Raw genomic sequence first — 15,785 nt, forward strand, 5'->3', positions numbered from 1 at the left:
TGGCTTTTTCGGAGCTCCGCCTTCTCTGCTGTATCCGCCGACTGCTGCTCCTCGGGAGAAGGTGACCTGCCGGGAGAGAGAGAGAGCGCGCGCTTCTTCTGTCGCCGCCGCCATGGTCAGTGAAGCTGAGCTCGGGATCAGATTGCGCAGCGAGGCGTCCCGCAGCCTTTTAAAATGAATCGCATTATTTCCTGGGCTGGGTGGGAGGCAGAAGGTTCTGACGAGAAAATGGGAGGGCGGCGAAGGCAGCGGCTGCGCTTGTCCGTCTGCACAGCGGCGACCTGGTCAAACCAGCGCGAGGTCCCTTGCCAGGATGAGGGGAGGCGCCTGAAGGCTCTGTTCTCGAATGGCAGGGTTGGGGGGGCAGGGACCCGGGGGGGGGGTCCCTCTATTTCAAAAGGCTGGCCAGGGACTGGGGTTGACTAATCGGGCTGGGGCATATGGGTTTAATGGGAAAAAACCAGGCCCACGAGCCCCTTCTTCCAGCATTGCTGACCTCATTTGCCACCATAATTTGAGCACCGGCTCAGGTAACTGCTTGGGGGTTGAACGTGGTGTAGGCTGAGACATAGGGGTCCCCTGGGCTGAGTTATAGGCTCAGTAGATTACTGTGTTGCACATGAGACTCTTAAATCTCTTGGTCGTGGGTTCAAGCCCCACTTTCTTTCTTTCTTTCTTTCTTTATTTTCTATACCACTTGATATAGTGGTTCCTTCCAGCTCTACAATCCTATGGTTCCTTGAATACATGTGGCAAGGACAAAAGAGAGTTGGAGTGATAGATCTTCAACCATGCATGAAAGTCCTGGTAAATCAGAGCAAGCCCATAGCTGCTGTTCTCCCATTTTGCAACTGCAGTGCAAGCAATGAAAACATTTTCTGGGCTTCAGTACAGTGGTACCTCGGGTTACATACACTTCAGGTTACAGACTCCGCTAACCCAGAAATAGTACCTCAGGTTAAGAACTTAGCTTCAGGATGAGAACAGAAATCATGCTCCAGCGGCGTGGTGGCAGCAGGAGGCCCCATTAGCTAAAGTGGTACCTCAGGTTAAGAACAGACCTCCAGAACAAATTATGGTAAGTTCTTAACACGAGGTACCACTGTACTTGGGTTTTGTGATGCACACTGCCTTGGCTCTCTGTTTCTACAGAGTGTGTGAGAAGAAGCTCTGCCCAGTTCCGTTCTTTTTTCTGTCATAAGCCTTTGTGGTGCCAGTGTGGAGTAGTGGTTAAGAGTGGTAGACCCATAATCTGGGAAACCGGGTTCGCGTCCCCGCTCCTCCACCTGCAGCTGCTGGGTGACCTTGGGCCAGTCACACTTCTGTGAAGTCTCTTAGCCCCACTCACCTCACAGAGTGTTTGTTGTGGGGGAGGAAGGGAAAGGAGAATGTGAGCCGCTTTAAGACTCCTTTGGGTAGTGATAAAGCAGGATATCAAATCCAAACTTCTCTTCTGCTCGGCTTGGAAGGTAACCTACAAGGGGTGATGGGGCAGGAAGGGAAAACATTTTCCTCAAATTTTATGTCACTGTTGTTCATTAGTAACCAGGGTATATAGCACTTGAGGGGACAGCTGCAGATAGTACTGCCAGCCTTGCTCAATAACAATGCCCCATTTATCGTCTTCAATTTCAGCAGTGTGTGACTTACTGGTATTGCTGGAATGTCTCCCTGTATGACTTTCAAGGTGCTCTTCAAGTAGGCAAACTTCCAAATTCTTGTTGGGGTCATAGCCGTAGTCTGATGCTTTCCGATGACAGGAGTGACTTAAGGTGCAACTTTATATTCACTGTGTTATGATGGTGCAAATCAATTGCAAAATTTTATCTGGTTTATGGTATGTGACCATATAGCTGTTCATCCACTGAGAGGAGGCAATGGGTGTCCCATAAGACACACCCTTTTCCTTATGGTCTGCAGCTCATAACACCTTATTAGGTAACAAGTAAGAGTGTTATCTGTAAAGATTTAAATGCTTTTGGCGCTAGGGACGCGGGTGGCGCTGTGGGTGAAACCACAGCGCCTAGGACTTGCCGATCAGAAGGTTGGCGGTTAGAATTCCCGCGACGGGGTGAGCTCCTGTTGCTCGGTCCCTGCTCCTGCCAATCTAGCAGTTCGAAAGCACATCAAGGTGCAAGTAGATAAATAGGTACCACTCCGGCGGGAAGGTAAACAGCGTTCCTGTGTGCTGCTCTGGTTCGCCAGAAGCGGCTTAGTCATGCTGGCCACATGACCCGGAAGCTCCCTCAGCCAATAAAGCGAGATGAGTGCTGCAACCCCAGAGTTGGCCATGACTGGACCTACTGGTCAGGGGTCCCTTTACCTTTACCTTTTAAGAAGCTTTTAAAAATATTTTGTCTTAAGGGTTAAAGGTATAAAAGCTCACAGGATCAGGCTGTTAAATTAGTGCAGTCTGTGATGCAAGCAATTAGGCACCAAAATTGTATAAAGAGACGGGGCTGTATAGCTATGCCACAGAAGCATCTGGAATAAAGAAACTGTCAGTGTTGACTTGTAGCACAACCCTGGAGGGAAAATATTGATTTGCTTTAACTACTAGAGACTAAATGAATGGCATCATTAATAAAATGCCCATGAAAGCAGGAATGTTGATTGCAGCAATCTCCCCATAATCCCCAACACACCATTTAATCCTGATGATGTCAGAGCACAGGACATATTATGCAGTAAAACCAGAGGTGGTATAAAGAATTAACTCTTAGTAACTCTTAGTAAGAAATTATACAAGTTACCTTTTTTTTAAAAAAAAAAAAGCATTTAAATCTTTACAGATAAGACCGTGAGCTTTTATAGTAATACAGCAGCGCTGTTGAAATGTGGAAGAACTGTAGGTGGATCAACATGCTTGTGCCTCTACTAAGTTTGTGGTAGCCGGCATGAGCATTCCAGTTGTTTTGGACTTCCAACAGCCCTGACCTACATGCCCACTGCTTGGAGATGAAAGGAGTCCACCGTTCACTCCCAGCCTAAACTGAAGGGCTCTGGAAACTTGTGTGGTGCCAAGTCACCTCCCTCACACTCCCAGCTGCAGGCTCTGGCACTCAGTGAAGAATCCAATATTATACGCAGAATTATTAATTGCACGCAATTTTAAGTTGAGCTTACAGTCATGACTTCACATGGGGAAGGGTGCTGAAAGGATGTTGGCAGTTGTTGCTTTTCTGAAAACAGCAGGGAGGAGTTACATGGAACTTGTGACAGTTGAGAGTTGGGAATACTTCATATAACACAGCCCAAAGGCCTGGTTGAAGAGGAACATTTTTGCCTGGCGTCTAAAGGTGTACAATGAAGGCACCAGGTGAGCCTTCCTGGGGAGAGTATTCCACAAACAGGGATCCACAGCAGAAAAGGCCCATTCCTGTCTTGCCACCCTTTTGTGGAGGAGGCACACATAGAAGGGCATCAGATAATGATTGCAGAGTCCAGGTCAGATCATATGGGGAGACGCAGTCCTTGAGGTATTGTGGTAATTATGCCTCTCCAAAGATACAAGGAAGCCAGAATTCTAGTAACAGTATTAATAACTAATACACTGGTACCTCAGGTTAAGAACTTAATTCGTTCCAGAGGTCCGTTCTTAACCTGAAACTGTTCTTAACCTGAAGCACCACTTTAGCTAATGGGGCCTCCTGCTGCCGCCGCGCCACCACTGCACGATTTCTGGTCTCATCCTGAAGCAAAGTTCTTAACCCGAGGTACTATTTCTGGGTTAGTGAAGTCTGTAACCTGAAACGTATGTGTCAGGGGCTCAGGGACAGAGGCACAGGGGAGAGAGGAGATGGAGAGCGAAGGGGAAGGATCTGAGGGCAGCATAGGGGAGTATGACAGTGACCCGAGAGATTCCATGAGCTTCTCCAGCGAATCAGAAGATTCCCAGAAGGAGGCGCCGATGGTCAGGGCGAGGGGGGTCCCAGGGGGGACACACCAGAAACAGGGGGCCAGCGGGGACTCCCAAAGCAACAGCTGGAGATCAGGACCAGCTTCCCCACCAGAGCAGAGTGGGGGGGAAGAGTCCCAGGTGTCAGGTCCAGCTAGCCTCCCCGAAGGGGGAAGCAGTGACAGGAGCAGTGAAACGGTCAGGAGGAAGGTTGCCGGCTGGGCGTGCGCGCCAAGTTCAAATGTACAGGCGCGCGGGACAGCAGAAAGCCCGGATCGGGAACCAGGTCCTAAAGCCCGCCGGAGGCAGGGGGAAGACTCAGGGGATTCAGCGTCAGAAGAGTCTAGGAAGGGCGAAACCCCAGCTGACAGGAGGACCCAGAGGAGGAAAGAGCAGAGGAAGAGGTGGAGTAAGGCTAGGGTCTTAAACTGGTGTATCGGGGGAGGAGACTCAGACGGAGCTTCAGCGGTCTAGAGTTTCAGACGTAGAGCTGCATGCTGCTGATGTGAAAGACAAACTGAACTTCAATAAAGACTCTTGTATATAACAACGAAATGGCGTTGGTCCTTTGTGAGCTGGGACCTAGGGCAGCTCTGACAGTATGTAACTTGAAGTGTATGTAACCCGAGGTACCACTGTACTAATAAGTCTATTTAACTTTCTCCTTCCCTTTACAGGTATGATGCATTGTCTTTCATGATTGCTTTCACTAGTATAGGTTCTTTATTCATAATTAATCATCACATTTAAATGGATTTGTATTTCTCTAGTTTAAACCAGTTCTTTTTGTTGATAACCATGATTATTTTATCCAGTTACTGTAAACTGGCCAACACCAGTAACTTAGGAAGAGGATCTTGGGGATTGTAATTAATACAGACTTCAAACAGCTGGCATCCAACATTACATAAGTTGCAAATCCTACTAAACCTGAAAAACATTGTCTTGCTAAGTTAAAGTAGTGCATCAGATATAAAATAGCAGACTTTTTTTCCCTTGTTGAAACTTGCATTTTGTTTTTCTTGAGGCCACATCATTTCTTTTGTTCAAACTTTTAAATCTAAGAGCTGTTGCTTGAGTGAGCTGAAATTTCTCTGCTTTGAAATAGCAGCCTGCATCATTTTGCTAGCAATGAATAGACTCAAATACCTTCCTTAAATGAGCACAACACTTAGCTTACCCCACGAGTTTGGTGTGAGAGCAGATCTGGCCAGTGCCTGAATGGAAACCACATATGGCCACATTGGGTTCCATGATGAAAGAAAAGCAGGATACAAGCATAAGGAGAACTGCTCCCCATAAGATCTATTAAATATGTGCATGTTCTCTATAACAGTGTGTCAGTTTCCTATGCCATTGCCTAAAGTCAGATGTTTAATTGTAGATACCAAAAGTTGCAAGGCACTTTATATTCTCATATACCGTATTTTTCGCCCCATAAGACGCACTGGCCCATAAGACGCACCTAGATTTTTTTGGGGGGGGGAATAAAGGAAAAAAAATTATTTCCCCCCCCCCAGGTGCGCTGCGCTACACCAGGAGCTTGGGGCGTGCGGAGCTCAGCGCGCCCCAAGCTTCTCCATGCCGGCAAGGTCTCCGCTAGCGTGGGAGAGCCGGGCGCCTCTCCCAGGGCTAGCGGACCCCTGCGCTAATCCAGGAGCTTGGGGCGTGCTGAGCTCAGCGCGCCCCAAGCTTCTAGGTGCGCGCAAGCAGTCCGCTGCCGCCCCAAGCCTCGCGCACCCGGTGGGACCTCCTGCCGGGTGCGCGAGGCTTGCAGACACTCGCCCGAAGCAGGGGGAGCCCTCCCGAGGGCTCCCCGTGCTTCGGGCGACAGGCTGTCGCCCCAAGCCTCACGCACCCGGTGGGACCTCCTGCCGGGCGCGCGAGGCTTGCAGACACTCGCCCGAAGCAGGGGGAGCCCTCCCGAGGGCTCCCCGTGCTTCGGGCGACAGGCTGCCGCCCCAAGCCTCGCGCACCCGGTGGGACCTCCTGCCGGGTGCGCGAGGCTTGCAGGCATTCACCCCATAAGACGCACCCCGATTTCCCCTTCATTTTTGGAGGGGAAAAAGTGTGTCTTATGGGGCGAAAAATACGGTATATCTGACAGTATAAGGTTACCTAGTATATTTTTCACGCTTGTCTTGTTATATGGTGGTCTTAAATAAAAATTGTCTTTCAGCTTTTCATTTTCTACATGTAATTGCCTTGTTTCCAAAAGACTGTAGTTTCTGAGAAATCTCTTTAAAATAGCTCATGTTTAGGCTGGTATGGAATATTGATGTTTCTGTATTCTGCATGGGAGATTTGTCCTTTTAACGTTTCTGTTCTGTTTATAAGTTTAAAACATGTTTTGGCTGTCCCAAGACTGAATAATTATAATGAATTCCTGGCAGTCTGGTTCGTTCACAGTTGGAAGGTTAGCTGAATCATAGACCTCCTAACAATTCCTGACAAATTATTTGCCAAACGCTAACTTTTATGAAAGTTCATTCTACAGTAACAAGAGAAAACGTGTTTATGGAAATCTACAAATATTCTTTCTCTTTCAGTCCAAACCAATCAAAGTCCTCGTGACTGGTGCTGCTGGACAGATTGCCTACTCTCTGCTCTACGGCATTGCTAAGGGTGATGTCTTCGGAGCAGATCAGGTAATGGATAAAATGAATGATAGCATACCCATAAGCAGTCCATATGAGCACAAAGGTCAACTCTGCAGTTGTTAACAGACATCCAGTGCAAGAAAAGGGCCTCATTGACTTTTTTGTCAATTGTTATTAAAATGACTATCTTGTGGAGGGAAAGTGAGAGTCCATTATGCAGAAATGAATTTTTTAATATATATTCATTGTATAGAATGGTAAGAAAGATTCTGACAAATTACAAATTATTCTTAAATATATTTTGTACTTCATTAATATGGTGGTACAAACAGGACAAGGAACCTAATTTAATTTGATCTTACATGTAGTCTGATCAATGTTAAATAAACTAAGTAACTGACACAACTGTTGTTGCTTTACAGCCTCTTATTCTTGTGCTCTTGGATATCACTCCCATGATGACTGTATTGGATGGCGTACTTATGGAACTGCAAGACTGTGCTCTTCCTCTGCTAAGAGGTGACAAGAAAATTCAGTTTGTGCTCTGTCTGCAGATGCTTAGGTTTGAAATATATAGGCAAATGAGAGACACATTACTGCCAGATTTAACAGCATTGTTCAGTGTAGTGGCCATATATGTCAGGGCAAAAGAGGACCATTTTGCCATTCCGTAAATTGAAGAGATGTTGGCTTGCATGAGGAATTAAATGTAAGATTTATAAGCCCAACACATTAAGCAGACTATGGGAGGTATAGTCTGTGGTGGAAGAAAATAATTTTCAAAGCACTGGGGAAGCTTGTCCGGTAGTATACTTGCACGTTTTGCTCTACTGACCACTAATGCCAATTAAAAGAAAGTCATATTTAATAGAATCCTACCTCACACTGATTCAGTGATTGTACATTCGTGTGATGTAGTTCAGTGTTTCCCAACCTTTTTTGGGCAACGGCACACCTGTTTAATGAAAAAAATCTCGCGGCACACCACCATTACAGCCCCGTGACATCAGCGTGCAGCGTCACGCCGGGAGGGACGCACGAAAGTGAAAGTTTTTTCCCTCCCCCTTGCCGGGGAACCTCCAAGCTTTGGGGGTGGGAGGAGGCAGCAGAGCGAGGGACTGAGGGACGGCGGCAACTGAGGCGGCGGCGGCTGTTGTGGTGGTGGCGGCGATAGCGGGCGGAGGAGGGAGCGGCGGCGGGGCTTGAGGAGCCGTCGCCGGGAGTTGCTGCTGCTGTTGTTGCTGCTGCTGCCCAGACATGCCGGCCTCCTCCTCCTCCGCTGTCTCGCGCTCCTCCCTTTTGCGCGCGCTGCCCCGCCCCTCGGCACCACCACTGCGGAGCCGCCCCCGGCTTGACGCGGATCCTCGCCGCCGCCGCCTCTCACCGCCCGACTCGCCCGCCTCCCTCCCACGGCACACCAGCCAACGTCTCACGGCACACTAGTGTGCCGCGCAACACCGGTTGGGAAACACTGATGTAGTTAATTTCAGTGCTGAAAGCTTTTGCCTTTGGTTATGCTTACCTAATAAAGTGGCCACTGAATCATTATTTCAATAACCTTGAAAAAACGGGGGGAAAAGGAGGCTTGTACCTAAACCAGTGCTTTCAAACTTGGCTTTCCAGCTGCTGTTGGACTACAACTCCCATCATACCTAGCTAGCATGACCAGTGGTTATGAATGATGGGTTGTAGTCCAGCAACAGCTGGAGAGCCAAGTTTGAGAAACACTAATCTAAACAAAGTTTAGACCAGTTTGCATCATGGAAGTCACGAAGCAAATTCACTTCACAATTTATTAATAGGTTGAGGCATTAGAGAAAAGGCATTAGGTTGAGGCATTAGAAAAAGAGAGAATTGACACTTGAGCAGAAGCAGTGGCAGACTTTTTGATATGCTTTGGGATTTTGGTCACAGCCTTGTTATGATTAGTTCTGAAGGCACTGGTTTCCCCTCATATTTTTACCATAAACTCATCTTTCAGCCCTCTTCCTCTCTACTTACAGAGGTAATTGCAACTGACAAAGAAGATGTTGCATTTAAAGACCTTGATATAGCCATCCTAGTTGGCTCCATGCCAAGGAAAGAGGGCATGGAACGCAAAGATCTGCTCAAGGCAAATGTGAAAATTTTTAAGTCACAAGGAGCTGCATTGGACAAGTATGCAAAGAAGACTGTTAAGGTGAATACAGCTGGTGTGATGTGGTTGCTAAGAGAATGAGCTGTGCCTCAAGAGATTGCTGATTTACATATCATCTCATCATTGTCACTCTCTTACTTCTGTCCATAATATAAGGATCCTAAGTCTGGTCTACCCTTTAAGCTGTTAAAAGGATTGCTATCATAACATGTGAAGTACTTTGAATACAGAAATGAAGTTGGCGCTTTAATTAAAGTCGAGCATCCAAGTTTTAAGCTACCTGAGTCTTTAAAAGGGGGGGGGGAGACATTTTTGTACCATTTGTCTTGTTAACCAGTTTACAAAATGTTTCTAGTTCAGTAATTTGCCATTTATCAGATTTCAATTTCCACATGATCAGTGAAATGTTGGTTTACACAATTTATATACTGCTTTAGCATTTAAAAAAATTCTCTAAACTATAAATCACATCTGAAATCTTAGCAATTGTGGTTTAGCTGGTTGGTCACTTGACAGACTTGCAGTAAATAGTCCACTTTCTTCCTTGCCTCCCAATCAGGTTATTGTGGTAGGCAATCCAGCAAATACCAACTGCCTGATTGCCTCAAAGTCTGCTCCATCTATACCAAAGGAGAATTTCAGTTGTTTAACCCGTCTGGATCACAACAGAGCTAAATCCCAGGTAGGAACTCTCTTCTAAGTTATAGAAAACACTTTTTTGTTCTTTATGTAAGCCAGTTTTTTGAAATAATTTGTTTAAAAGGGGTAGGGAATCTAAATGCTTCAAATTACCATCTGATCTTGGCATTTTCTGCTTCCTACCCTCAATAAAACTAGATTGCTATCAAAGTTGGTGTGACTGCCAAGGATGTTAAGAACTGCATCATCTGGGGGAATCACTCCTCTACTCAATATCCAGATGTTAATCATGCCAAGGTGAAAGTGCAAGGAAAAGATATTGGAGTTTATGAAGCTGTGAAGAATGACAACTGGCTCAAGGGTGACTTCATTACTGTAAGTTAATAATGTGGGTGATTTCGTTTTGTCTTGTCTTGTCTATTGCAGCAACGTAACATGAGTAGCAGATGTTCCAGAGTCAGGATTTCAGAATATCAGCTTCTACATTAGCGGTTTTGTACAGTGGCCGTGCTCTGACATTTGCATGTAGATAAACTCTATGCATGTATAGTCATGGGGAAAAGAAAGTACACTCACCTTGAATTCTGTGGTTTTACATATGAGGACATAATAACAACCATCTGTTCCTTAGCAGGTCTTAAAATTAGGTAAATAGAACCCCAGATGAGCAACAAAACATGTCATATTTCAGAATTCAAAGAGGGTTTTCTTTTTCCCAGGACTGTATGCCCTACACCAGTGGGACCACTGCATAGAGATACAATTCCCCCATACGCTTTATTTCAGTGCTATTGTAGCTAAGGAAGCAATCTCCCAGAAGAATTTGAACATGGAAAAGAAGTAGTCAATATAGAGAGACTTACGGCATTTTACAGAAAAAGATGTAAAATGAAAAAGTTTGAGGATATTAGAAATCAGGTAATGAGTTGGTTGCATTACTACCAACTGAATGAAATGTTCAAATGTCATAAAAAGTGTGGCTTTGATGACCAAAGTTCTCAGTCTGAAAGGGAACGAATAGAAAATAGAGAAAAACTGATTTCGAGGATGTATAAAATATTGTTAGTATAGGAAACCCAAGAAGAAATTGTTAAATCTGCTATTGGGCTAGGCATGTTATACCTTGAGGGAGAATTTTATGAAAATGATATGTAGATGGTACCTAACACCAAGTAAATTAGCCAAAATTATAAATCAACATCTAATCTTTGTTGGGAATGTGGTGGCCGTGCAAAGTAGCTAAGGACTTTTGGGAAATGATTTATAATGAGTTGAAAAGGATATTCAATGTAAACCCCCCCAAAAAAAAAAACCCCAGAAGCTTTTTTTTTACTAGGGATAGCTGGAGCAGATATCCAAAAAACTCGTATAAATCTATTTCTTTACGCAACCACGGTAGCACGAATATTGTACACACAAAAATGGTGCGATGAGGTGATACCTACCAAAGAAGAATGGCAGCTGAAATAGATAGAATATGTAGAATTGGTAAGTGAAATTTGAGGATTTGAGTGAGAACAGCAGTGGGGGTGCACTTTTTGTTTTTACTGTGAGATAAGGTGAAGGTATAGAGTAACTATAATATGCAGCACAAATTGAAATTTTGAGGGAACCATGGAGGAAGGGAGAGAATTTTGTAGGTGGAATGATTGATTGCTAAATTTGAAATGTCGAATTGTTTAAAATTTGTTTATCTTACTTTTTTAAAAGAAAAAATAAGAGACGCTGCCTAGCTTCTTGAGCGAAGGCAGGCAGCCACTTTTGAGGGAGCCCCCTGCCTCTAGCTCACGTGAGCCAGAGGGCGGGGACTGCCCACCCCTCAGCTGTTCAAGCCCCCACACTTCTCTTGCAGCAGTCAAGAGTTGTATGGGGCTGAGCAATGTATCTTGGCTGCGTCTTCCTCCCCTAAGGTACATTTCAGGCATTGTGATATATCAGTGTATACCGGTATTTAGCTGCTGATAGATCATAATGTTGAAAACCAAATCTTACCCAGCCCTAATCTATTCTGGATCTTTCACATAAGTTGTTACTTTTATGCGGTAGAAGAAAAAACTCCCCCCATACATTATTCCAGAACTGTTATGTGGCAGGATGCAAACAAAAAACCCCAGCAACAATATCAAGATAAAAGGTTAATGACCGTGGATCTGATTAAATTCCTAAATCTGATTAAATTCAGCCTGAGTTTTGGAAAGCTCTATTGCAGCCATAGGCAAACTTGGCCCTCCAGATGTTTTTAGGACTACAACTCCCATGATCCCTAGCTAACAAGACCAGTGGTCAGGGATGATGGGAACTGTAGTCCCAATCTACAATTGTAGTGTGCCTATGCCTGTTCTGTAGACTTCATGTGAAGTTGGTATATTCCCTGTTCTTTTGTGTTCTAGATTGTAATCTTTGAAGGCAAGGAATGTCTTGTGTTTTATTTATCTGAAAGCTACTCTGGGAGTTTTTGGGGTGAGGAACTGGGTAAAAATGCTTAAAATGTTTTTCATTGTCCTTATGTAGACAATATTGGTAGCCTCTCTGTCTTGGACTCGTTATAATAAAGAGTAATTATGGTAGTAGGTGCAAATAGTCCAGTAATTTTCCTCTGTCAATACTACAGACTGTTCAGCAGCGAGGTGCAGCTGTTATTAAAGCCAGGAAGCTATCAAGTGCAATGTCGGCAGCCAAAGCTATCTGTGATCATGTGAGAGACCTATGGTTTGGCACTCCAGAGGTAAGCGTTGCAACAGCCCATGAAGAAGTTAGCTTTGATAATAGCTGTTTAAAATTTAGTATATACTTCCTTTATATTAGGCATACAGCTGATCACCTGATAATCTTATATATGCTTTCATGAATTTCTTGGTAAAATCACAAATGTGATAAAACTGATCATAAGTGTAAAGAGAAAAATGGCAAGTTGATATTCTGGAATGCAAAGAATTGTAACAGGATCCTTCCTTCAGAACGATATATCCTTATGCCAAATGTGAAGTAAATAATTGGCAAAGTACTACACTATTTATTTGTATTCTTATTTAAAGGGTGAATTTGTTTCCATGGGTGTTATTTCTGATGGAAATTCATATGGTGTCCCTGAAGATCTGATCTATTCATTTCCTGTTGTAATAAAGGTATGTAAAAATATGCAGTTTCTGAAATACTTGTTAAGTAAATGTGATACTGTGCAAAGTTCAAGAAGCACAAGTGCAATGTGGACATCACTACTGTGCGCATTAAAGAATCTATAAAACAGCAACAGCAGTTTAGATACTATCCCTAAAGCACATAGTGCAGGATTTAACTAATGAGTCCTGCAAGTGGAGCCACTGTGAAGGGTTTCTGTTTGTGCAGTGGGGCTCCCCTTCTCTCGTCATCCCCCTCAAAACTGGCTTTGGGGAGCGGGTCAGGAGAACCCTCAGAACAGCACGCAAGGGGCATTTTAGGAAAGGTAAATGCTTGGCCTGACCGAACAATCACCTTTGTGTAACGATGAACTCCCTCCCACAGCTCTTTTTTTGTTGTTGAAATAATTTTTATTGAGTTTTACAAATATTTTTTAGGCAAAACATACATCTTACATATAATATATAAAAACCACTTGGTCATCTCAGCCTGAGACTTCCCTCCTCCTCGATTAATGGTTTTCCTATTTATATTCTAATATTGCATTTTATTATTGTGGTTATTACCTTAAATCCTAATCTTAAATAAACTATTTAAGAATCATACTACAGTTGGACCTCCGGTTGTGGAAGGGATCCGTTCCTTGCACGCATCCCAAAGTTCATGTAAACAGAGGTTCAACTGTAGTAATAAATGACACATCTAACCTTATAAAACTTCTTGTAACTCTACTAACAATGTCAGTTGTTTACAGTTGTCTTTCAAATATAGCATAAATTTATTCCAGTCTTTCAGAAAGGTCTGGTCTTGCTGGTTCCAAAATTTCCCCGTCAATTTTGCCAAATCTGCATAGTCCAATAGTTTCAGCTGCCACTCTTCTTTCGTCGGAATCTCTTCCCGTTTCAATTTTTGGGCCAATAATATTCTTGCTGCAGTTGTTGCATATAAAAAGAGTGTTTTATCTTGCTTATGTATTTCTCTGCCTACAATACCCAGTAAAAAGGCTTCTGGTTTTTTTACAAATGTATATTTCAACATTTTTTTAAGTTCATTATACAGGTATATCATTTCCCAGAAAGCCTTCACTTTCTTAAAAACCCACCACATATGAAAGAAGGTACCATCTTTTTCTTTACATTTCCAACATTGATTATCTGATCAGTACATTTTTGCTAACTTCACCGGTGTTATATACCATCTGTACATAATTTTCATTACATTTTCTTTAAGCGAACTGCGAGCTGTAAAATTTATTCCGTCTTTCCAAAGTTTTCCCCAATCTTCTAATTGTATATTGTAACCAATATCTTTTGCCCAATGTACCATAACAGATTTAACTTCTTCATCTTTCACATGCCATTCTAAAAGTAATTTATACATTTTTGACAGTATTTTAATTTTAGAGCTTAACAAATCTAATTCAAACCCGGATTTTATATACTCAAATCCATTATTTTTTAAATCTTCTTTAAATATTTCATTTATTTGACAATAATGCAACCAATCTTTTACTAAACTTTTAATTTCCTCATAAGATTTTAATTTCCACTGATTATCTATTTCCATCACCAAATCTTCATAGGTGGCCCAATTTCTTTCCATATTTACCTTTATTACACTTATAGCCTCTATAAATATTAACACTGCTTGCTTATCATTCCTGGTCGTCAAATATTCAATTATATCAACTATGTTTCTTATGTTATCTTTCATCTGACTACCAGGAAGAAAGCCAGCTTGGTCTTCATGTATTATATCTTTTAATACTCTTTTCAATCTGTTTGCTAAAATACTTGAAAACAGTTTATAGTCATTATTTAACAACGAGATTTGCTTATAATTTTTAATTTGTAAGAAATCTGCATCCTGTTTTGGAATCAAAGTAATAAATACTTCTTTCCATGTTGCTGGGATATCTCCTGTTTTTAAAATATTGTTCATCACATCTTTCAAAGGTATCATCAAGGTTTGCCCCCCCCCCCAAACTCAAAACTGTATATTGAATACAGTATCTTAGTAACTGTAGACATAGGGTGGTCATTCAAATCATATGCAACACTTACATTGTTTTCATAACAGTTTAACGTAGCTTTCTCCAAAAAATACTTGGAGTTCTAATTTGGCAAAGTGTGAAGAATACATTCTTAAAGTTCCCTAAAACACCTCCGCTGGTTGGGAATGGCCAACTTGTTTATTACAAGTCTGTGGCTCTAATGTCTAGTTTGTTTTAAGCTCCTGTGCGGAGGCTAGTGAATACCTAATCCAACCTTCTCCAAGCTGGTGCCCTCCTGCTGTTTTGGAGGGCACCTCCCATTATCCCCAGTCAGCAGGAAAGACTGACCTAATCAATAGCCCTGTCACACCTTTATCCTGTAACACTGTGGAGTTGAAATTTGTTATGGTTTAAAGGCTTTAGAAGTCACCAATTCATTTTTCACAGGATAAAACATGGAAGTTGGTCGAAGGCCTTCCTGTTAATGACTTCTCCCGTGAGAAGATGGATTTGACTGCCAAAGAGCTCACTGATGAAAAGGAGACTGCGGTGGAGTTTCTGTCCAGTGCATGACTAGGTGCTGCTCAGGATGCTTCGGGAGATGGCTTAAACACAGAGGAGTCTAAAAGTCGTCTCTAAATTCAGCATCAAATGCGATTACTGTATCCATCAGTTGTCTTCCCCGCCCCGCTGCAGCAGTCTGTACCTGCTTTGTTGGTACATCTGTGCCTGTTATTGAGTGCTCTTAGTAATGAAGTTATCGCACCACATGTTTCAAAAGTAGTTTGCACACTTGACCAAATCTTCTTGATTTATTACTGTTTGCTTCTTGTATTGCATTGTGCATTAGAAGGATAGTAGCCTTTCAGCTTTAATTACACCAAAACCAGCTATATAGTGCTAAAAGCTGATTTTATGAAATGGGCTTTAGCACTTTATTCATCAAGTACAATTAGAGCCACCATTGGTCTTTATCAAAGTGCACAAGAGCCTATATTTCTACCATTAAAATCTCTTAAGTAGGAAATGCATTTTGCATACCATGAATGTACCATATGTTGACCATCATTGATGCACAAATTTTACTGGAAATTACATTAAATGTTGCTGAGTAAGCAGCTTTTGTGGTTTTTTGTTTACCTTGCTTTCATGAAAGTATGTAAAACACAACCTTCACCATAAAGTAGATTGTGTGCATTTTTTAAAATAAAGCAAATCTGGAACTAGAGTGGTTTGAAGGTACAACCATGCATAGAATATACAATACCTCTACGGCAAGCTCAAACAGATTATAATAGCATTTCTCTGTACTCTGCACACAGAGGACCTACTACTTGCTGCTTCTTCCTCTTGCTTCAAATATAGCCAAGGAAACCTTTCTTATTATTTTTAACCTCTCTT

The 15,785-nt window shown here is 42.8% G+C and overlaps 1 protein-coding gene across 2 annotated transcripts; it reads left to right on the top strand.

The window, feature by feature from the left end:
* Nucleotides 1-15,499, top strand: MDH1 (malate dehydrogenase 1). 2 transcript variants are annotated; one of them, XM_082215816.1, is made up of 9 exons: nt 1-115; nt 6,448-6,546; nt 6,921-7,017; nt 8,502-8,677; nt 9,195-9,317; nt 9,473-9,649; nt 11,886-11,999; nt 12,310-12,399; nt 14,832-15,499. In XM_082215816.1, exons 1-9 carry the CDS (start codon nt 113-115, stop codon nt 14,955-14,957), a joined length of 1,005 nt encoding a protein of 334 aa, XP_082071942.1. In that variant the 5' UTR covers nt 1-112; the 3' UTR covers nt 14,958-15,499. The 2 variants fall into 2 exon arrangements, with proteins under 2 accessions (XP_082071942.1, XP_082071941.1); XM_082215815.1 differs by lacking the exon at nt 1-115 and adding an exon at nt 733-807.
* The last annotated feature ends 286 nt before the right edge of the window (nt 15,500-15,785 follow it).

Source organism: Podarcis vaucheri, assembly GCF_965113315.1.
Source record: "Podarcis vaucheri genome assembly, chromosome: 3".
Classification (NCBI taxonomy): domain Eukaryota; kingdom Metazoa; phylum Chordata; class Lepidosauria; order Squamata; family Lacertidae; genus Podarcis; species Podarcis vaucheri.

Excerpts from the sequence above, each read along its gene's own strand:
- MDH1 (XM_082215815.1), top strand. The coding sequence starts at position 748 with ATGTGGCAAGGACAAAAGAGAGTTGGAGTGATAGATCTTCAACCATGC. Across the intron at positions 7,018-8,501 it reads TGCTCTTCCTCTGCTAAGAG|AGGTAATTGCAACTGACAAA; the intron begins GTGACAAGAAAA and ends CTCTACTTACAG. Across the intron at positions 9,650-11,885 it reads TCAAGGGTGACTTCATTACT|ACTGTTCAGCAGCGAGGTGC; the intron begins GTAAGTTAATAA and ends TCAATACTACAG.